This window comes from Dromiciops gliroides, chromosome 1 (genome assembly GCF_019393635.1).
Source record: "Dromiciops gliroides isolate mDroGli1 chromosome 1, mDroGli1.pri, whole genome shotgun sequence".
Classification (NCBI taxonomy): domain Eukaryota; kingdom Metazoa; phylum Chordata; class Mammalia; order Microbiotheria; family Microbiotheriidae; genus Dromiciops; species Dromiciops gliroides.
In genome coordinates this window covers 81,966,086-81,990,272 of record NC_057861.1, presented here as the reverse complement: position 1 = coordinate 81,990,272, position 24,187 = coordinate 81,966,086, and the positions used below count along the sequence as shown (strand labels likewise).

The window sequence follows — 24,187 nt, the reverse complement described above, 5'->3', positions numbered from 1 at the left end:
TGAGGGGTGGGTGTGTGGGGCGGGGGGAATGATAGCTCTTTAAATATTTGAGTGGCTTTCATATGGAAGAGAGATTAGTTCTGTTCATTTTGGCCCCAAAGAACAGAACTAGGGGAGGTGGGTGGAATGCTGAGAGCCAAATTTAAGCTCTGTGTAAAGAAAAACCTCATTAGAGCTATCCCGAAGTGGAACGAGCTGCCTCAGAGTTGAGGGGTTCCCTTTTTCCTGGAGGACTTAAAACAAAAGCTAGTTAAGCACAGCTTTGGGATTTTGTATATCCTGCTGGGAGATGGAGGTAGACCAGAAGATCCCCTGAGGTCCCTGCCCAAGCAGAGATCCTCTGATTTTGTGACTTCTCTTTTTCCCACTCTAGTGTCAGTTTCTCCAGCCTGCCATGGTTTGACACCAGGGTGCTGTGTGACGATCCAGATAAAACTCTTGCCCGGTAGCCTGGAATCCTGCCTCTACCACTGGGGGAGCTTGGGCAATTTCCTTCCTCTCTCCCAGGACCCACTTTCTTCTTCTGCAAAATGTGTTGCTGTATGGTTGAGAGATTAGGGATTTAATAGTCCACAAATAATTAAAAATGGGCATCACATGGAGGGCAATGGAAAGGCACTTGGAGGCTATGGCATACAACCAATGAGAGATATAGAAAAACAGGAGCGCAAGACATCATTAGGGAAATGTATGAAAGGAAGGGATGCGTTGTTCATGTGGCGGGTCTGGTTGGAAATATTTGGACAGTCAGAGTGGTATCTTTGAGATGTAAGAAGGCAAGGGAAGTTGCCTGCACATTGGGTGGACCTCTGTGGTGAAATTGTGGGAGGGCAGGATAGATAGGTTTTGAGTCCCCATCACTGGAGAGAAGATTGAAATTGATGAAGTCACGTGTCCATTTAAGTATTTTTATTATTTAAAATGCAGGGGTTGGAGTAGATGGTCTCCAAGTAAGGGTGCCTGTAGTGTTCTGTTCTCAGATTCTGCTCATGAGACTCAGTGAAGAAGTGTTAAGGAGAGGAGTAGCAGGAAGGATGCTGGGATAGAGTGAAAAGAAGCCTCACTACCTGTGTGACCTTGACAGGGTCACTCACCTTCTCTTGGCCTCAGCTCTCCCGTCAATAAAGTGAGGAGGTTGGGTTAGATGCCCTCCATGGTCTCTTCTGGCTCTTAATGTGTGATCAATAAACAGCTAGCCTTTAAATAGAACTACAAGGTTGGCAAAGTACTTTACGGATGTTAATTCATTTGAGCCCCACAGTCATCCTTTAAGGTATGTGGTATTGGTATCCTTATTTTACAAACAAGGAAACTGAGGCATAGAGAGGTTAAATGACTAGCCCAGGGTCACATAGCTAGTGGCTGAGACAGGGTTTGTGGCTCCAAGGACTGCTCTCTACCCACTGTGCCACTTGGCTGCCTATGATCTATGACCTGTAAGTGAGGAGACCCAGGTCTGAGTTTTGACTGTTCCGTGAACTTGCTGTGGGACCTTGGGCAAGTCTCTTCCCTTTCTGGGCTTTATTTTTCCTCCAGACAAATGAGGACATTAGTAATTACCTCTCTTGCCTACCTACTCCTATGGGACTTGAAAGAAGATGAAGTGAACCAGTACATAGGCACTCATATATATTCAAGGAGTTTTCTTCATATTGGCTCACATTTCTGTGAATACTTTACAGCTTACAAGGCACTTCCCTTGCATTTTCCACTCGAGGGAAGTAGTGCAATAATTATTCACATTTTGCAGGTGAGGAAACTGAAGCTTAGAGAGACGAAATGCTGGCCCAAGGTCACCCAGCAAATCAATGGTAGAGCCAGGGGCCAAATCCAGGTTCCCTGCCTTATGAGGAGAGGGCCTGCAGAGTGCACTGTTTAAAGTACAGACCCAGGCTCATCGGTCCTGAGTCAGGTCCTCCAAGGCCCAGCTTCTCCAGAGGTCCAAACCTGAAAACTAGAGTACTGCAGACTCCCCTTCCTCAGTCATAGGTAGGTCTTAGGAGGGGCCCTTGAGATTGTGCCCAGACTAAAAGGAGTGGTTCCGATGAAGACATTTCATTTTATTTTTAAATTTTTTTGGTGAGGCAATTGGGGTTAAGTGACTTGCCCAGGGTCACACAGCTAGTAAGTGTTAAGTGTCTGAGGCCGGATTTGAACTCAGGTCCTCCTGAATCCAAGGCCGGTGCTCTATCCACTGTGCCACCTAGCTGCCCCTGATGAAGGCATTTTAGACATGGAAAGAGAGATTTAGAAAGGGTCTGTGGGCTGATTGGGCTTCCTAGGACCAATCACATTAATCAGTATGCCATAGCTGTCCTGCCTACATGTAATACATTTAGGACAAGAGTTTGGGATCTGTGAACTAAAAAAAAAAAAGATATATGTGTGTATGCATATATGACACTATAGACATATAATTTAATAAAGTTATATTTAAAAATTAATATACATTAAATAAATTCATAATAAAATATATTGTATATAAAGTTATCAAATCATAAGTGTATATTAATATATTCATTATTAAATTATATATGTATAGTATATTATATATAGTATAGGAAAATACATTTAATCATATATAAATATATTTATTCCCATATGATTGTATTTCATTATAATCAGTTTCCTTTGTAAATTATGTATTTTATTGAATGCATTTTAAAATATTATTCTGAGAAGAGGTCCCTAGGCTTCTCCAGAACTGCCAAAGGCATACACAGCCCCACCCTTCTTGCGGTTTCTTGCATAGCACGCTCCGTTTCTCTATTGCAAGCCTTTTCGCTGGTTGTCCTCCTTGCCTGGAGTGCTCTCCCTCTTCCTCTCCACCTCCTGGCTGCCGTCAGAGCTCAGCTCAAATCTGACCATCCACAGGAGTCCTTTCTGTTCCTTCCAACCCCACCATTACCTTTTATCTACTCTATACAAATCTCGTATGTACCTAGTTCTTTGCATGCTATCTTTCCATTAAAATGTGACCTGCTTGATGGTGAGGCCCAGGTTTTTGACTCTTTTGTACTCCTAGCACTTGGCATAGTGCCTGACGCACAGTAGGTACTTAATTATTGACTGAGAGACACAGAAAAGGTTATGAAATCCCTAATAGACTCTTTCTGCGCTGGATCTACTCCAATTAGTCCTGGAAACCATCTGAGGTGATTTTAAGATTGTAAGGAGCTGTTTTCCTGGAGAAATTCTAGGTTATCTTATTAAAGGCTTGACTTGTGCCCTTTTCAAATTCAAATTGAAAAAAAAAACTTTTAAATTTCTGCTATATAGAAGCTATTGTACTAGGAGATGGGGAAACAGATAAATGATGTGGTGACCCTACCCTCAAATAACTTACATTCTATGGACAATAGAACACTTAATATTAATAACTAGCATTTATATAAGTACTTTAAGATTTTCAAAGTGCTTTACAAATGTTACCTCATTTGATCCTAGTGACAACCCTGGGAGGTAAGTGATATTATTTTACAGATGAGGAAATTGAGGCAGATGTTCAATGACTTACCCAGAGTCACACGGAGAGTTGAAAGTCTGATGTCAGATTTGAACTCAGGTCTTCCTGATTCCAGGTCAAGTGCTCTATCCACTATGCCACTTAGACTCCCTTTTATTTTTTGCGGGGCAATGAGGGTTAAATGACTTGCCCGGGGTCACACAGCTAGTAAGTGTCAAGTGTCTGAAGCCAGATTTGAACTAAGGCACTCCTGAATCCAGGGCTGGTGCTTTATCCACTGCACCACCTAGCTGTCCCCTAGATTCCCTTTTATTAAGGGAAGCAGTGATCACTCAGAACCAGGGTGGATTCATCAAGAACAGGTCATGCCAGGCTAAACTGAGCCTCATTTCCATTTTTGACAGAATAGCTATATTGACAGATCAGGGCAGTGCCTAGCATGCCTAGATTTCAGCAAAGCATTTAACTTGAGTTTCTCACCATATCCTTTCATACCAGAAGGAGAGAAGGGGCTAGCCAATGATACTGGAGATGAATTCAGAATGGGTTGAGTTGTAGTGCAATGCAGTGAACTCGATTTGGAGTCAGAAAATGGAAATTCAATTGCTGGATTTGCTACTTCCTGCCTGTGACCTGGGGCCAGTTACTTCAGTTGTCTGCCCCCCTCCCCCCATCCCTCATCTTTAAAATGCAAGATTTGGACTATTTGGCCTTCATGATGCTTTTCAGTGCAGAATATTGTGATTTTATGACTGACCACTCATCATTAATTGGTCAACTTCACCCTGGAGGTAGGGTTCAACTAGAACAGCCCTGGCTGCTGTCCTTGGTCTTGTACTATTCAGCATCCGAATGTTTAGGATAAATGTGGAAATGACAGGGCAATCAGGTTTGTGAGTGAGTAATGGGGGGGAAAAGATGCTTGATGTGACAAAGGGAACAGAACTGGGTTATTAGCATGCCCTATAGCTGCGTTTTTTCCCTGTTCTTTCTCAGCTCTCTATATATGCTTTACCTATGAGATAGTGGAAAAAGTGCTGGACTTGGGATCAGGAGAACTTAGGTTCAAAAGCCTCTGCTATTAATCCATAGTTAGTAAACCACTTAACCTTTCTAAGTTTCAGCTTCCTCCCTTTAAAATGAGGATGATAATAATAGCAACTACCTCACGGGGTTTCTTTAAAGACCAAATGAGCTACAGATGTTAAGTGCTTTCCAAACCTTAAAGTTACTTTTGTTAACCATTATTACTATTGGCAGCGAATCTTCCATTCAAGTTCTTGATATTGTCCTCTGCTGTTTTCTGAAATAATTTGTTTGACAGTCTATCTCTATGTAAATGCTGGTTGGATGTTTTGAAGGTGCCCTTTTAAACACAGAAAGTGTAATCACTTCCTTCTATCCCCATCCCTTTCTCCTTGTTAAATGTGAGCCCTCAAAATAATAGGTTTACAGAAAGAGGCCAGCTCAGCCAGGGGTGTGCTGGAGCCAACTCTGAAAAAGAGCTGATTGTTAAATTTTCAGCGCAAGCCTTTATACTTCAGAAATTGGCAAATGTTACAAAATATGGCTTGATTTATTGCTTTGTTGCTAGTCTAGACTTAGGAGAGGGATGGAGAAAATGTGAATAAAGAGGATTTTTTTTTTGCAGGGCAATGAGAGTTAAATGACTTCTCCAGGGCCACACAGCTAGTAAGTGTCAAGTGTCTGAGGTCAAATTTTAACTCAGGTCCTCCTGGATCCAGGGTTGGTACTTTATCCACTGCCCCACCTAGAGGATTAAAATTGTGTACTGCATATCTCCTACCACTTCCTTTTCCTCCAAGCTGAAAGCCAGCGCTTAAACATTTACTAGCATACCCTTGACTCAGTCCTTTTGAGTTTTCTATCATCCAGGGTGATATTGCCACCCAGCACTGTGTTTGAAATAGGAGGTAGGAAAGAGGAAATAATGAGGAAATTGGGCAGCTTTTTTGTCTTTCCTGACTTAGTTCTCCAGGGCAAGAGTTTATCCTTTGATGAACAAAACCCATGTTTTTAAAAAAAATACACTTTTCAAAGCCTAGTCATGCTATGATACAAAGGAAAGAGTTCTAGACCTAGGAGTTAAGAGAGCTGGGTTCTAGCCTCATCTTCTTTACCATTGACTCTTATGTGACCATGGGCAAGTTTCTTTCATTCTGTATTTCCTCTTCTTTAAAGCAGGAATGCCACTCTCTGCCTTGGCAACCTCAGTCCTGAAGATCAGATGAGATAATGGATATGAGAATGCTATGAAACCTTCCACTCACTAAACAGATGTCTTAGGGATGAGGATTGTTACTAGGCTATCATTCTCATTCACACTGGGGAAGACTTCCAAACTCAGCAGGGAAGAAGAGAATCAGGCTAAACAGACAATTCATTTCCAGTGAACTGTTGCTGGGGTTTATGACTTGGCAGGTATCTATAATGAGTAGACTTTGGTCTCCTTCATAGACTCCTGGAATATCAGAGTTGGAAGGGGCCTTGGAACATAGAACATAAAATATCAGAGTTTGCAGAGATGTCATAATATGAAATGTTAGGACGTAGAACAGAGAACATCAGAGCAAGAAGGAGTATTAGAACCTAGACCATAACATATCAAAGCTGGAAGGAACCTTAGAACATAGAATGTCAGAGCTGGAAGAGACCACAAAACATAGAACCACAGAGCTGCAAATGATGTTAGAACACAGCTGAGAAATATTTATGAAGTACCTACTATGCGCCAGACACTGTGAAAATTGCTTGTGATAAAAAAGAGGCAAAAGGCAGCCCCTACTCTCAAGGAATTTACAATATAATGGAACAGAGAACATAAAATATCAGAGCTAAGTAGGACCTTAGAACCTAGACTGTCAGAACTGGAAGAGATTTCAGAACATAGAAGGTCAGAAGTAGAAGGGACATTGTATCCTAGAATTTCTAAGTCGGAAAGGGTGACAAACTGTATCTGATCCAGCCCTTTCATTCTATAGGGGAAGATACAGAAAAGGGAAGGTACTTGCTTATTGTCACACAGTGAGTCAGTAGCTGTGGCAGGACTAAGAACTTGACTTAGAAATGACACATCTTCATGTAGGGGCTGGATATTTAGAAGGAGAAGGAGATGCAGTACAGTGAAGATCAGGCTCAGAGGGAGGAGGTCTGGGTTTTAGTCCCCAACCCTGCCACTGACTATCTGTCCAGTGGACTGTCCACGGAACCACACAGCTCCTACTGAGTACAGATATCTTTGCCCTCTTGAAGAGGTTCCTTTTCCTAGCACCGCTGGCTCAGGATGGTAGTCTGGAGAATGACTGAGGCTTCCCACTTGGTATTCTTCCAAATCCTCTGAAGGAGAGACATAAATAGAGCTCCTCTGGACAGGCCACTTCTGTGAATCATCGCATACGTTACCCGTGTTCCAGAGTCCTTTCAAATGCACAATCTCCTTGGATCCTCACAGATGCCCTGTGGCATAGCAACAACTATCCCCATTTTGGTGATGGGGACACTGAGGCATGACATGACTTGCCTTAGCTCACACAGCTAGTCAATGGCAGGATTTGGGACTAAAACCCAGACCTCTTCCTTCTGAGTCTGATCTTCCTTGTACTGTACCTCCTTCCCCTTCTAAATATCCAGCCCCCACATAATGATGTGTTGTTTCTCTGGAAAGCCAGGGGAGTTGCTAAGAAACAGCATTGGAGAAGCTCCAGGACAGAGCCTGTGATGGAGGTTGGGGGGAAGCTGGGAAGAAGAAGGGGAGGACCCTAATGGAGATGCTTGGTATGGGAACTCATGTGATGACCCAGGTAGATGGGATATAGTGAAGGATTCTTAGGGATCCTAGGATCAAAGATCTGGTTTTGGAAAGAATTTCAGAAACCTAATCATTTTCACATGAAAAAACTGATGCTTCGGATGGCTAAGTACTTTGTTCAAGGTCACCATTAGATGGAGAATTTGAACCCAGACCCTCTGAACTCTGGAACCAGTGTTCTTTCCTTTACATGTACCCCCTGTCCTTTGCAAAGTGCCTGGTACATAATAATCACTTAAATGTATATTGATTAATCAACTGACTGGCTGACCTTTCCACTCTAGCATGGCTTTGTATTCATCTATCTGGGGAGCCTGAATAAGAGTCGGAGTTAGGATCTGGCTTATTGTTTGTATTGGGGTTGTCATTAATGTTAGGGTTAGAATTGGTCTCGTTAGCCTGAGGATTGGACTTAAGTTGAGGACTTCCATTGGCATTAGGGTTATGGATGATGCTCAGTGGTCCATACTCCTTTGCCATTTTCTTTCTTTTTATTTAACTCTGTGATGTTATCTTTCACTCCTAGTCTTTGTTTATACTTTATTTCAGCAAACTCTATGTTCAAGGGACTGTGATGGGTCCTAGGCCCCAAGAATATTTGCCAAACATTAAGACTCCTTACCTCTCATCTCCTTTCTTTCCCCCAGAGGGAAATATTGACAACCATAATCAGACAGAGAGCGATAGTTAATGAGTGCATGTCCACCTGGAGGGAGGTCTCTAGTGGAATGCTTGGGGGAATCTGACCTGAGCCCTATTCTGTTCAACATTTTTGTGAGCAACATATTGAGAATGCTTGTCAAATTTATCACTGTCACAAAAGTGGGTGGAATAACTAACACTTTGGAGGAGAGATGGCATCTAAAAAAAAAGACTAAATCAGGTTGGAACAAATTTAGTAGGATGAAATATTTTCAAATACTCAGATAAATCTTTGATCTCATCAATGTGTGCATCCCTTCCAGTAATGAAGAATGTGAACCATTCATGCCTTCCTACACTGTGTGACTTTTGTCCATATCCCATGAAATAAGCATGAAATAGAAGAGGCATGAATCTTATGTCCTACAGCTAGGCTAAAAGAAATCAGTAGTGTGAGCAAGGGATGGAAAGAAATTGCTAGACAGATGCTTTTCTGGAAAAGATCTGGGGATCTTAGTTGACCACAAACTCAGTTTGAGTTTCTAGGGCTTCCAAGGCTGCATCCAAATCTGGTTTGATCTCAGGCTGCATAAACAAGGAGCATAAGGTCCAGAATGAGGAAAGTCATGGTTCTATTTGCCTCCTACCTTGGTCAGTTCAAATCTGGAGTAACACTTTTCAGTTCTGGGTACCACATTTTAGGACAAGCTGAAGCATATCCAAAGGGAGAGTGACAAGGATGGTGAGGGGACGTGAGATCAATACACACAAGATTCAGTAGAAGGAAATGAAGATATTTAATGGGGAGAAGAGATTTGAAGGGGGTGCATTACTTATCATTGATGCTTTTCTCAGTTCCTTCCGGCTTGCCAGCTCTGCTGAGTCTTGCTTCTTTAATCCAGGCCATTGATTTTACCTGTTCCAAGACCTTCTGAGGACCTACCTAGCACATGACTCTGCTTTGGGGGAGATGAAAGGAGTTTGGGGCCCTGCCCTCCAAAACAATTCAGTGAAACTAACCAACTCATTCCCCAAGTTCACCATTATACGCAGTGTACCCCCTCCTCTGCAATAAAGGAAGGGCCAAAGCCAGTCATAATTTCACAGCACTCAACTTTGGTTATTTGTTGCTATTGCTCTTCCCATTTACATTTGTGTTGTCAATTGTGTATATTGTTTTCTTGGTACTGTTCTCTTTGCATCAGTTCATGTAAGTCTTACTGTGTTTCTCTGGACTCATCACATCCATTGTTTCTTTTTTTTTGGTGAGGCAATTGGGGTTAAGTGACTTGCCCAGGGTCACACAGCTATACAAAAACCATTCATTGTTTCTTACATTCCATTTGATTTGCCAGAATGTGTCAGCCATTCCCCAATAGCCACATGGACATCTGTTTTGTCTTCCTTCTTTGCTACTAGATAAAAGGGTACTATGGGTATTTTCAACTTAAGTGGCTATTATATGCAGGGCATTCTGCTATGTTGCTGGCATTTGTCCTTCATTCCTGAAGAGAACCGTGACATCAGGGTGATGTCATGACTTGCACTGAATTGGATTTAAGTGAGGGAGGGCTGTGCAAAGTTACCAATCTCACTCCTCCAGAGCCATCTGGGAGTTCAGTGGCAAGACACACACACACACACACACACACACACACACACACACATCAGGACAACTGGAGATGGCCCCAGATGTTTAAGGCAATCAGAGTTAAGTGACTTGCCCAGGGTCACAAAGCTAGTATGGGTCTGAGGTAAGATTTGAACTCAGGTCCTCCCAACTTCAGGGTCAGTGCTCTATCCACTACTCCACCTAGCTGCTAGGTAGTTTGGATACAAAGACCAATATCCTTGCATCTCTACTGGGAAGATGTTTTCCTTACTCCCAAGTACTGAAATAGATCTTTGATCTCATTGGTGGGGGTATTCTTTTCCACAATGCAGATTGCAGCCCATATGCATAAATACACAGTTAGTTGAAAAGAAAGTGAAAACACTGACATATGGGGGAGGAGGAGGGTCAGGGAAGAGTTCTGGGAGGAAGAGATACTTAAGCTGAGCTTTGAAGGAAAAAAAGGGATTCTGAGGGAAGGAAGTGCACTCTATGTATATAACTCTTAGAGGAGTCTATATCTCCCCAAGCCTAGTCTCTTTCCAGTTCTAGTCTGGCATTGTGTTAGACATCTCCAGCTGGCTGTCCTACAAAATCAAATCTCCAAAATGGGCCTCATGATCTCTACCCTCCCCATGCCCCATCCCCACAACAAACTTCCTGATTTCCCTGTTTCTCTTGAGGGAACCGTCATTCCAGTCGCCTGGATTCACAACCACAGACTCAGCCCTTTCCTTTATGCTATACAAACAAGACTTCCTGATCCATTCTACCTCTACAGCACCTATCTTTCACATTTTTGTCCTTCTGTCCACTCACACAGTCATCACTCTGGTTCAGACCCTTTTCCTCCCTCTTCTGGACTACTGTTAACAGCATCCTACCTGTATGACCTTGGAGAAGTCACTTAACCTTTGGGAAGAAGGCCAGAGGGTTAAAGAAACAAGTAGACTGGAGGAAGCAGACAGGTGGCTGTAGCCAGAAGGATTCGGGGCACATCCCAAAGTTTCTGAGGAGGGTTAACCCTTCAATTCATTATAGATGGAAGTGGTGGCCAAATTTACAGCTCACCAGAACTCTATGGACAATGACAGTCTGTTCTCTGCTCCCTAAACACTTGCCCCACCCGATCTAGCTTTTCTGGGGGCAATTAAGAGGAAACTAGTCTGTCTTCAGACAGAAGGGGGAGGTGAACAAGGTGACCTCTAGAAGTTCTCATTCCTACACTCCCCCCTCAACTTTCTGCCTGACATTCAGAGTCCTCTGAGAGACAGATGGGGAGCGGATGGCTGGCTTGAGGGGGAAGGACTGGGAGACTCAGAGTCAGGGGGAAAGGATGGAGAGCAACTTGGAGCTGGTGCAACCAGGAGGAGGGAGAGGAGAGGCTGGAAAGAGAGAGACCTGGAGAAGGGACAAGAAAAAAGAAACAGAGACAGAGATGGAGAAGGGAGGAGAGAAGAAAGAGGGACAATAGCACCAGGACCACAGGGAGGGAGAGAGACAGGGAAACAGAGAGAGAGAGAGAGAGAGAGACAGAGTGAGACAGAGACAGAAAGAGAGACAGAGAGACTGAGACAGAGAGAGAGAGAAAGAGAGAGAGACAGAGACAAAGGGGAAGGAACTGGAGAGAGTGAGAAAGAGACAGATGTAAAGACAGGGAGAGGAGGAAAAAAAAGAAAATACACAGGCACAGAGAAACAGAAGAGAGAAAAGAGGAAGGCAGAAGGGAGAAAGAGGAGAAGAAAGGAAGGCAGAAGAGAGTAACAGAAGAGAGACAGAAGACTGAAGAGGGAAAGAGGGAGGGAGGGAAAGAGAAAGCAGGAGAGCAGGCTAGATTGATCTGGAGAAGAGACAGGATAGGCAGAAGAGCCATCCGAGGCCAGAAGGAGAAGACGCGGGAGGCAAGTTGGCCTGCAGAGGCACAGAAGGGAAAGGTCCCTGCAGAATTCCCTGGGTGGGAGGAGGAATGTGGGCGGCTTGGCACTGCTGGAGGCTAACTTGCTAGAGCCATGTCTGGGCCTCATGGAACCCTGGGCCTTGGAAGACAGGCAGTGAAAGGAGCAAGTTTAGCTTCCCCGTCCTATTTTTCTGCTTGCGGCAGGTGCCTGAAGCCCGCCACCCCCCACCCCCCCGCCCCAAACCACCACCATCCCCTCCTCTCCCCAAAGAAGAACCTGCTACCCTCAGAACTGCTGGCTGGCCTCCATCGAGAGCCAGATGTGGGCCCAGAGCCCAGGCCCTGGCTGCCCTGTGATTTCTAGCTGATCGTTATGCTGGTTTTCTAAAAAAAAACCCTCAGCCTAGGTGTCCTCAGGCAAGTCTCCTCCCATATCTGGGCCTCAGTTTCTCCTTTGCCAGCTGTGGTCTTTTCTCTGATCTCAGATCTGGGGCGGGGGGGGGAGTGCATAGATACTCTCAGTGGCTGGAGACCCCAATCCTGTTTCCCCATTGCCCCCTATATGAGGGTTCAGTGAGTTGGAGGCAGAGCCCAGTCTCTCCCAAGTGCTTAACATTCCTTTCCTCTCTGTTTTTCCTGTCTCAGCTACAGTTGATGGCCACAGGAGGGAGCATCTGTCTGGAAAACGCCACTTGAAGTCCTTTCAAACTCATCATCCCCCTGCTCACTGGCTTCTTCTCTCCTAGCTGCGGGCTACTTAGCCCTGCACCCCGTCCCTGGTTCCCACCTCCACGTCTAAGCCCGGATCTCCTCTTGCACTCTGCAGGCCTCCTCCTTCCCACCCCATACTCGGAGCTCTTGTTATGTCCAGACCTTCCCCAACTTTGGCCGCCGATTGCGCTCAGTCCCGGGGGCCCCGAGATCTAGGATGAGGAGCTCAGCTGCTGCCCTGGACCTGGTCTGGATCCTCAGTCCTCTCCTCCTCTTCCTGGTCCAACCAATCTGGGCAGTGGGTGGCACTGACCCTGGGCAGGGGTCTGACCCCTGCTCCACACTCGTCCTAGGCAAATTCTTTGGCTATTTTTCATCAGCCTCCGTCTTCCCAGCCAACGCTTCCCGCTGCTCCTGGACCCTGCGGAACCCTGACCCGCGGCGCTATACCCTCTACATGAAGGTGTCCAAGCCTGCCGGGCCTTGTGGGCCCTGGCCTGTTCGCACCTACCAGTTTGACTCTTTCCTGGAGTCCACGCGCACCTACTTGGGAGTGGAGAGCTTTGACGAGGTCTTGCGTCTCTGTGACCCCTCAGCCCGCTATGCCTTTCTCCAGTCCAACAAGCAGTTTCTGCAGATGAGACGGCAGCAGCAGCTGGGCTCCAATGATCAGGCCCTGGTCTCCCCATACCCGGGCCCTGATGCCGAATTCTCCGTGGAGTACTTGGTGGTGGGCAATCGCAGCCCCAGCCGGGCTGCCTGTCAGATGCTCTGCCGCTGGCTGGAGGCCTGCCTGGCGGGCAGCCGAAGTTCTCATCCCTGTGGCATCATGCAGACCCCCTGTGCCTGCTCTGGGGGGGATGCCCCAGACCTGGCAGCTGGCGAGAACCCTTCCCGTGGGGATGACTGCCTGAGGGATGGCACTGAGAGTCCAGAGAACTGCCTCACCAGCTTGACCAAGGACCGAGGAGGGGACGGCAGGACTGGTGAGTGAGCAGGGTTTCTCTGACATGTGACTTCCATCCATCCTCTCAAAAAAAAAAATCAAGGATGCATTGGAAAAGAAACACTGAATCTGATCCTGAATGAAACTGGGGGTAGCAATGGGTCAAAGAACATGGCCAGAGGTGGGACAGGGAGAGTCTTTTTCCCCAGGGCTAAGGAACCTAGAATTATTTGGGGGGCATGGTGGGTTCCATCTGCTCTTTTTTGTGTGAGGCAATTGGGGTTACGTGACTTGCCCAGGGTCACACAGCTAGTAAGTGTTAAGTGTCTGAGGCCGGATTTGAACTCAGGTCCTCTTGACTCCAGGGCTGGTACTCTATCCACCTAGCTGCCCCCCATCTGCTCTTGAGAATGATTCATCAACCAATCAAAAAATAACAGAATCTATTCCTTCAGTGAAGGGGGAATTCCAAATTTTATTAAGTCGTGGAGATTCTCAGGATCATTCCATCAGACCAGTGGTGTTTCAGGAAGGTTCTAAATTCTAAGAGGAAAGGGGTACTCTAAATTTGGAGAGGACAATAAGAGTCCTAAATTCTACCAGGCCAATGAGGCTCTAAATTCCTGTGGGCGCATGCAGTTCTAAATTCTGAGAAGACAGTGAGGTTCTAAATTTTAAGAGGCTAATGAGGTTCTAAATTCAAAGCAATCTGTAGAGTTCTAAATTCTAATAGGCCAAAGAGATTCTAAATTCTTATAATTAAGTGGGGTTCTAAATTCTGATTAGGGCGAGGTTCTAAATTCAAAGAGGTTCATGGGGTTCTACATTTTAATTGGACTGTGAGGTTCTACATTCTAAGAGGTTCACAGGGATTTTAAATTCTAACAGATAAGAAGAATTATGACTTCTAGAGAACAAAGGGATTTTATATTTGAAATCCCCATCCAGGAGAATTTCAAATTCTATGGAAAAGGGACATTTGAAGTTCTAAAGGGACAGAGGAATACCTCTAGAATGTAACAGACCATAGATCTAGATGCTGGTAGACCAGAGGAATTCTAAAGATAGGGGTTGTAAACCATTCCCATTCAGGCAATGGTTTTGGGAATTACTGATTTAGGACTAGGGTGTGAATTCTTACTCTGAGGGGCACCCCATTCTCTCCCCTTCTAAACAGGATGCTCTATCCCCAACCATTCAACATAATGCCAAAGCTTCCTCACTCAGGTCTTCTCCTCCTCTCTCCACTGTCTTCCTCCTCCTTTGCTCCACCCACATCCCCATGATCTTGTGACCTCTGGACTCTACCAGTCCTTTCTTCCTGCTAACCTGGATCCTTTCTCCACACAGTCATTTCTCACATGGCTCCTTTAACGGGAGTCTTCTTCTGTCCAGTTCTTTACCAACCATGATCCATGGAGACAGGAAGGAGGTGGGGCAGAGGGGAGCTGGGCAGAAGTCAGGATCAGCATAGAGACCCAGGATTGAGTCTGATACCATTGGTCCCTAATCAGCATCAGGAGGATATGTATTCTGACCTGGGTCTCCAAAAATGGGGATGGAATTGAATCACCCACACGCCTACTAGTCCTCTCTTGTGGCCGATTGTACCTTATTACAAGCTACATGGATCTCAGGGTCAGGGGCTCAGTTTGTGACTAGGGTTAGGGCTTAGCTGTTGACCCAGGTGGGATCTCTGACTGTTCTTGAGGTTAGGATTGGGTTTGTGAACCAAAACCAAGTGCTCCCCCAGGATTCAATTGATCCTATGCATAAGCCTGGTCCCTGCTCATCCAGGCTCACTGTGAATATTCAAATAAACAGGAAGTTGTTCTTGAGGATCATAAGGAAGTATGTGGCCAAGAGCTAGGGAGTAGATCTGGATGGACAGCAACATGCTACAATAAAAAGAACTCTGAGCAGGGACTCTAGAGATCCAAGTTGTAGTCCCAGATCAGTTACTAGGCAGCTATATGACCTTGGGCAAGTCATTTCCTTTAAAGGTGTGGCCTTTCCTCAAATGTCTTGTGTCTGCTCAGTTGAGAGAAAGGTGGCTTTCATAATTTCTCAGGAACTAAGAGACTGGATGTTCCTCCTGCCCAAAAGGAAAGGGAGGTTACTGAATTTGGGAACCAGGAAAAGCTGGTTTCAAATTCTACCTCAGAAATTTAAAAACTGTGTGACCCTGGAGAAATTACTTTATCTTTCTCTTCCTCAGTTTCCTCAGATATAGAAGGAGGGGATTAGATTCTAATAAGGTCCCTTTTGACTTTCCATTTATATTCTCTTGTCACTAATCCAGACTGAGAGGCAGGAGAGGCAAGAGAAGTTGTAGGGAAGGAAGTTGGCATACCACCAGGACAGGATAAACCAGGGTTTAAAAGTTCAACTTTAGGGGGCAGCTAATCCAGTTTTCTACCCCATGCATTCCTGATGGTTCATCCAGTCTCTTCTTGAATTCTTCCAGGGAAGGGAAGCTCACTACCTTCACAGGAAACCCATTCTGTTTCGAGACAGCTCTGATTATTAGAAAGTTTGGGGTTTTTTTTTTCCCTTACATGGAGCTGAAATTTTCCATTCTGTAATTTTACCCTCCAGTGATTTTCTTTTTGCTCTTTAGGCTCAAACAGAATAAATTTATTAACTCTTCAATCAAAAGCCACTTGCCTCCTTTGTACAAGGCTCTACATTAGACATTGGAGATAGAAAGACAGAAGTGAAACAGGTCCTCCATTATCTTGTGTGTTCTACCCATATAGGAAGATGCAAAATAGGGAGAAGGGACTATAAGCGAATGGAACAGTGGACAGAGTGTCAGGCCTGAAGTCAGGAAGACTTTTCAATACTCAGCTGGAGAAGGGAAGAGGAGAATGATACTCCAAATATCTGACATTTGAAGCACAGCCTAGAGAAGAATGAGGTCACTTCTTTTGTCCCGCCACTGAACTTCCTCTTGGGGCTGTTAGGTGGTACAGTGCATAGAGTGCTGGGCCTAAAGTCAGGGAGACTCATCTTTTGAAGCTCAAATCTGACCTCAGACACTCACTAGCCATGTGACTCTGGGCAAATCATTTAACTCTCTTTGCCTCAGTTTCCTCATTGGTAAAATGAGCTGGAGAAGGAAATGGTTAAGTGATTTTCCTAGGGTCACACAGCTGGTAAATATCTGAAACTAGATTTGAACTCAGGAAGATGAGTCTTCTTGACTCCAGGACCAAAGCTGTATTCTATCCACCATGCCACCTAGCTGCCCCTTGAATGAAGCAAGGTGCAAGTAAATGCCTTGCCAGGAGAGGTCGCATCCCTTCCAGTCTAATTCCTGTGACCAAGGAAGCCTTCAGCTATTTGAATAAAGCTGTCATCTCTTTTCTTCTCCTGCTGGTACTGAGAATCTTCTCAACTTAATTCTCATTCATTGTCAGAATAAAAGTTCCTTTAGAAAGTAGGGGACTTGAATTCAAAGAATTCATTGTTGTCTTTATATCTGTACTGTGTTAGCACAGGGCCAGGTATATAGCTGACATTTAATAAGTGCTCGTTGATTTATGGTTTGATTTGTTCATTCATTCAAACATTTATTAATCTCTGTGGAGGTTCCAGTCAAACAGGGATATGAAGCTGATGTGGTTTCAATATAAAGAATAATGCAGGGACATCTAGGTGGCGCAGTGGATGGAGCACCAGCCCTGGATTCAGAAGGACCTGGGTTCAAATCCGGCCTCAGATCCTCGACACTTACTAGCTGTGTGACCCTGGGCAAGTCACTTAACCCCAATTGCCTCAACAACAACAACAAAAAAAGAATAATGCATGAGAGAGATGCAAAAATATTGATCTGAGTCCCAAGAAAAAGTTTTTACTGATGGGAGGAAGAATTGGGCAAGGAATTTTGGAGGAGATGGCATTTGAGTTAGACTTCAAAAAATCTGTGGGGATTCAACAGATAAAGAAAATGAGGGAGGGCATTTCAGGCATAGGCAATTGTTTGAGTAAAGGCATGGAGGCTGGATAATTCAGGGCATGCTTGGGAGATAGAGAATAGCTCAGTTGTCTGGACCATTGGATAAATGTGATGAGGTACAATAAAGAGCTGAAGCCAAAAATCAAAGGTGGAGGGTCAGGTTTTGGAGGGCTTTCAATAGACAAGATAAGAACTTTGAACTTGAGACTCTAAAGATTGACAGAGTGTACAAAATGGTTTCAATGGGGAGAGGTCAAAGGTGAGAAGGGAAGAATTCTAGGATCTGAGAGTTCAAAGGGACCTCATAGGTCATCCAGTCCAACATATGTTTAAACAGCAATTTTTTTACACCAACTCCTACAAATGATTACCCATCCACTGATGGGGAGCTCATTTCCCCCCTCCATTCCACTATAGGATATGTCTTATTGTTAGCTAGTCTTTCCTGACATCAATCCGACATCTATCTGTTTCTCTGCAGCTTCTACCCCTTCTTTGCCTGTAGCTCTGCCCTTTGGGGCCAAACAGAGACAGTCTTTCAAATGACAGCTATCCTGTCCTCTACCAAGTCTTCCCTTTCCTAGGCTTACTGTCCCTGTTGAAGTTCTTCCATTGATCCTTGTATGCTATGAACTCCAAACCCTGCACCATCTTGGTTACTCTCCCCTGGATCTTCTCTGGCTTCTCAATATCCTTCCTCAGATGTGATACCCAGCACTGAACACATTATTCCATACATGATCTCACCATGTTGTAGCACTACCAGGCCATCACCTTCCCAGGCCCAGGCATGGTTCTTCTCTTAATGCCATCAAAAATCTCATTAGTCTTTATGGCTAAAGTTGTTCTTGTTGTTTTGTCCTTTGTTCTGGAAGAGAACCATGACAGATGTCATGACTTGCACTGAATTAGATTTAAGTGAGGAAGAGCTGGGCAAAGTCCCCATCATCACTTTCTCCTCCAGAGCCATCTGGGTCCAGTGGCAAGACATATATCAGGATGACTGAAGATGACCCCAGATGTTTGAGGCAATTGGGGTTAAGTGACTAATGAATGTTGAGTTAAGTGTCTAATGAATGAATGAGTTAAGAGTCACAAAGCTAGTAAGTGTCTGAGATGAGATGTTACACTGTTGAATCACAGCAAACTTAAGGCTTAACAAAACCCCTATCATTTACATTTAAATATTAAATTCTTTATATTTAAATAGGTGGAAACAAGAATTAAAACCGAACAACAACCAAAACTTTTTGTTCATTTCTACATTATGTAGTTGATTTCTTGAACCCATCTGGGACTTTACTTTTATCACTATTAAATTTTATTTTATTAGATTCATCACATGATTCACACATTACAAGATCTTTGCCAATGTTGATTTTGTCATTAAGTTTGGGACCTACCATGTCTCATCTACAACTCTGATAAGCGTGCTATCCATCTACATGGGACAACTCATGTCCCAAGCTGTGTCTATGGGTATTCCTCCTTCTGAATACTATGATTCCCTTTCCAAAGCACTGCTTCCCTATCCATTCACTTTTCAGATTCCTCCACTGTTATTTCCAGCTCTGTGACTCCGCTTAAATTACTTCCCCTAAACTCACCAATGATCTCTTCATTACCATATCCAAAAGTCTTCTTCCCAGATGAGATGTCTAGAGGGCACTTGGAGATACAGCTTGTGAGAGGGAACAAAACTGAAGATCTGAAAGTCACCTGTATAGAATCCAGAGTTGAAACAGCGGGATTGAAAGAGTTTGCCAAGATAAAGGGTGTAGGTAAAGAAGAGGACCAAAGACAGTTCTCTGAGGAATTCAACCTAGAATTGTTGGGTGGGGGATGAGTACAGTTGTGAAGAAGACAGAGGAAGAACGATTCAAGAGGGAGGGGAAAAAAACACAATATTTTCTTTAGGTGTTTCTGAAGACAAGGGAGGGGGAACACCTGGTAAGAGAGGGTAGTCAAGAGGGTAAAAAGCTTCAGGGTAGTGGAGGATAAGAACTGAGAAGAGACCACTGCATTTTGCAACGAGGAGGACATTGATGATGATGATGATAGCACAATTTCATGGGAGTTGAAGACTTATCACCAGGGAATATGAGGGAATGGGGATTGGGGAAGTGGAAGCATTTTAGCAGTAAAAGAGAAAAGCTATTCAGAAGGGTCTAAGGAAAAATTTTGTTCAGATTTGGGAGACTTTAATATGCTTTTAAGGAGGTTAGAAGGAAGTGACAGAAAGGAAGAAACATATAAGAAAAAATTAAAACTGCTGGAGAAAGGTGCTGGAGGAAGCAGGAATGCATTGTGGGGTGGATTTAAAGAAGACACTAGGATTAGCCTTAGTGAGGACTGAGGTATTTTTTTTCCCTGTGACCAGAGGGAAAAAGTAAGGAGGGAAGGGGATGATGCTGAGGCAGAAAAGATGAATAACAATCACAGAATTTGAGAGTTGGAATGGACCCCAATAGCCAGCTAGTCCAACCCATTCATAGAAGACTCCCATTATAACATACTTTGCAAGTTATTTTCTGTTTGAAGACCTCCAAGGACACGGAACACATTATTTCTCAATCCAGTCTACTGCTGGACAACTGTAATTGTTAGGATGTTTTTCCTGAGCCTATATTAGCTTCTGTATTCTACATACACACACACACACACACACACACACACAATGTTTCTGGGTCTTCCCCCCAAAAAGGAAAGAGAACAAGTTTAATCTTTTCTCTATTTAACAGACCTTCTGAGTCAGTGGAATAGGTTAGGCACATGAGTAGTAAATGACTATAGTAACCTACTGTTTGATAAACCCAAAAGCTCCAGCTTCTGGGATAAGAATTCACTATTTGACAAAAACTGCTGGGAAGAATGGAAAATAGCATAGCAGAAACCAGGAATAGATCAACATCTTATACCATATACCAAAATAAGGTGAAAATGGGTACATGATTTAGACATAAACCGTGATACCAAAGGCATATTAGTAGAGGAAATAATAGTTTGCCTCTCAGATCTATAGAGAGGGGAAGAATTTATGACCAAACAAGAGGTAGAGAATATTATGAAATAGAGAATAGATAATTTTTATTACATTAAATTAAAAAGGTTTTGTACAAACAAAACCAATGCAGCCAAGATTAGAAGGAAAGCAGGAAGCTGAGAAAGTTTTTTACATTTAGTGTTTCTGATGAGGGTCTGATTTATAAACTATATAGAGAAGTGAATCAAATTTATAAGAACACAATTCATTCCCCAATTGAGAAATGGTCAAAGGATATGAACAGGCAGTTTTCAGAAGAATTAAAACTATCTATTGCCATATGAAAAAATGTTCTAAAACACTCTTTAACAGACCTTCAAATACTTGAATAAAGTTATCATTCTTCCTCCGCAATCTTCTCTTCTCCAGGATAAACACAAAGTTCCTTCAACATATAATAATGTTTTGTGATTATTCTTTTCTTACAATGACCTTCTGAAACCATAGCTCATAGAACTGAACCCAGCACTGTTCCAGATGAGGGCTGAAGAGAGCAGAGAACAGTGGCGCCATTGCCTCCCTATTCCTAGAAATGACCAATGCAGCCCAAATCTGAATTAAGTTGTGTTGGCTGCTGCATAACAATTGAGTTGTATGGAATTTGGAGTCCACTAAAACTCCCAGATCATTTTCAGAACAACTACTCTCTAACCTTCTGCCTTCCCATCTTGCCCTTGTGTAGTTGATTTGTTGTACCCATTGGCAAGCCTTTCCATTGATCTCTCGTGAATTTCATCTTATTACAGTCATCCCAGACTCTAGCTTGTCAAGATTCTTTTGGATCCTGGCTTTGTAATGCAATATACTAGCTATCTCTCCCAACTTTGTGTCATCTGCAAATTTGATGAAAATACTACCTATGCATTTATGCATATCATTGATAAAAATGTTAAACAGCCACAGGGCCAAACACAGATCTCTGCAATACTCTACCACAGATCTCTGGCCACATTGAAATGGAACCATGTTCAACATCTCTTTGAATCTGGCCATCCAGCCATTTCTGAATCCATTTGTACTATTGTCTAGTCCATAGATCTCCATCTTAATGAAAACAGAAAGCTAAGGGAGTTAAGGATGAATGGCCTCAGTATTCTCAGTGAAGTGGGGATCTGGTTCATGTGTAAGGGTGGGGTTTGGAGATGAGTTTGGTGGTGGAAAGAGAAAAGCAAATGTTTGAAACAGTGTGTGTGAGGAATAAGATTAAGGCTAGAACAAGGGGATTGTCAAGCGGTAGCAAGACCCCAGCTAAAGCCGACCACTGTCAATTTTTAAGTACATGCAGTCGATTCTGTTTCATGACTTTCTCCAGTGACCCTGGAGATTGGACAGAGAATTGTCATGTTGGGACTTCTTACTCAGGGATAAGAAATCAAAGGTGAGGAAGGAAAGAAGTTCAAACACATGAAGGACTCAAGAATGGCATGGTAGCTAGTAAATATTATACCATGGAAACAAGCCTGAGTATAAGAAAAGAAGTCATAAGTAGGGAAGATGGACTGGGTGAATGGGAATGGTCATGAGAGGGCAAAAGGTATGGTTAAGATACATGAGAGACCAGTAGTATAGAATAAAGGAAAGAAGGAATGAAGAATATGCACTGTTAGAGCTGAAAAGGACCTCAGAGCTTATGTGGTGGCCAACCATATGGTGAAAAGAACATTGGTTTTTGAGTCAAAGGACCTGTATTCAAATCTTGGTTCATCTACTTACCATCTGTGTGACCTTAGGCAAATCACTTCACTTCACCTGGAAGGCACTTCACAGGTCATGTCATCTAACACTCTTATTTTACATATGAGGACACTGAGACCCAGGGAAGTAAAATGATTTTTTGAGGTCATTTCTCCATCCATGGAATGAGATTGGACTACATGGTCTACAAGGTTACTTCCTGATTTAAGATGGTGAGCTTATGAAATTCCCCATTTTACAGATGAAGTCTTTAGACTTAAGTCTAAAGTAGACCACATGAAATATTAGTGACAGAATCCAAGTTAAAGTTACTTGACTTCTGGTTTAGGGTTCTTTCCATTTCATCATGTTCCTTCAGATGCTTTCACAAAGAGGGCCAGGGCTGGAGTGGGCTTCCCTGGGCCTCAAATTACCTTAAATGCTGAATTTCACTGCCTGTGGACTGAGCAACTGGCAAAGGCCTGCAGAACTGTATCTGAATTAGTGTTTGACATTCAGATCGTGGCCAAGTTCCTGGACTTCAGTCATAAGTGATCAAATTAGTGTGGAACCATTCTTGTAGGTTCTGCTGTGGGGAACCTTTCCTGAGGTGTAGGCTCCTTTTCTTTTTTTTTTTTTTAGTGAGGCAATTAGGGTTAAGTGACTTGCCCAGGGTCACACAGCTAGTAAGTGTTAAATGTCTGAGGCCGGATTTGAACTCAGGCACTTTTGACTCCAGGGCTGGTGCCCTATCCACTGCGCCACCTAGCTGCCCCCCCCCTTTTTTTTGTGAGGCAATTGGGGTTAAGTGACTTGCCTAGAGTCACACAGCTAGTAAGTGTTAAGTGTCTGAGGCTGGATTTGAACTCAGGTCCTCCTGAATCCAGGGCCAGTGCTCTACCCACTGTGCCACCTAGCTGCCCCTGCCCCCCCCCCCGCCTTTTAAAAAATTTTTTTTTCTTTTTCTTTTTTTGGTGAGGTCATTGGCAAGTGATTTGCCCAGGGTCACACAGCTAGTAAGTGTTAAGTGTCTGAGGCCAGGTTTGAACTCCTGAATCTAGGGCCAGTGCTCTATCCACTGCGCTACCTAGCTGCAACTCCTTTTCACAAAGATGATGACTTGGCTGGTCACCCAGTTTCCCCAAATCTGCAGGGAAATAAGTGACTGCAGAAATAAGAGCTAAATGTACCCCTATGGAAGATGTTAGAGAAGCGATTTGTTGTCAGGCATAGATTGAACAAGGTGGTCTCTGAGGTTCCTTCCAACTCGGGTCCTGTGATCCTTGAAAGTCATCAGAGAGGGGGCAGCTAGGGGGCACAGTGGTTAGAGCAATGGCCCTGGAGTCAGGAATACCTGAGTTCAAATCCGGCCTCAGACATTTGACACTTACTAGCTGTGTGACCCTGGGCAAGTCACTTAGCCCCAATTGCCTTACCAAAAAAAAGAAAGCCATCAGAGGGTGGGAATATGGACAGAGTACAGCAAATGAGAAGACTCCAGGGAAATGTAGAGAGTTGGGGAGTGTGTGGAGAATTGGGGCATGAAAGGGAGTGGAGACAGGATGGATGATGATGTGGGAGAGGGAGGAGTGTGATAAGGAAGGAAGAAAGTGTAGGGGAATGAGGAGTGAAGAGGAGAGGTCGTGAGAAGTGTGGGTGTCCAGAGAGTGAGGATGAGAGAAGACAGAGTGGTAGACTCAAGAGTTGGGCTGGAATAAGAAGAATTTGGGGGTGGTTAGAGAGCTTGCTGTTATTGAGGTGAGTGTAGGGGAATGGGGACAATATCTAAGGGATGAGGAGAGTGTGGGGGCAGTGACGAGAGTATAGAATGAATAAGGAGATTGGGATAGGGAGGTAAGGATATTGTGGGGGAGTGAGGATGGTGTGAAGTGCTTGGGGCAAGAGTGGAAAATGTGGGGAGAGGACACACAGTACCAAGGAGTGAGGACAAGAGTATCTGGAGGACCTGGGAGCAAACTGGGGCCCCAGAGACTGGGGTATAGAATCAATGTTATGAAGAACTGCAGGGACAAATGTGGGAAAGCCCCCCCAACAAAAACAGTTGACAAGTTGCTTCTTAGTGGTCTGGATAGAGTCCAGAGGCTGGTGAAAAGAGAGATAAAAGGAAGAGAAATGTTCACTTTGCTCAAAGAGCCCCTGTTCTGATGTGCTGACCCTGCCCTCAAAAACCCATCCCATCCCTACCCCTTGGGGTTAAGGAAGACACAGACCCTGCCTTCAGAGAGACTGAGGTTTGAGAAACAACATGTCCATCTGGGAACCCTAGAGACATACAGCCCTTAGTCTGAAAGAGCAGACCTTGGGGGAGTATCTAGTCTAAAGGTGGGGTCAAGATGTAGCCCTTGCCCCAGGAATGAGAGGATGTACTGACCAATTTGTATGACT

General features: G+C 44.1%; 1 protein-coding gene across 7 annotated transcripts in view; it reads left to right on the top strand.

Annotated features, from left to right (window-relative positions):
- Positions 1 to 24,187, top strand: part of ADGRB1 (adhesion G protein-coupled receptor B1) — a 270,194-nt gene that overhangs the window by 37,362 nt on the left and 208,645 nt on the right. For all 7 annotated transcript variants that reach the window (XM_044005365.1, XM_044005341.1, XM_044005356.1 and 4 more), the window contains exon 2: positions 12,092 to 13,143. In XM_044005365.1, coding sequence (XP_043861300.1) covers positions 12,375 to 13,143 — 769 coding nt within the window. In that variant the 5' untranslated portion in view covers positions 12,092 to 12,374. The remainder of the gene's footprint in view (positions 1 to 12,091; positions 13,144 to 24,187) is intronic.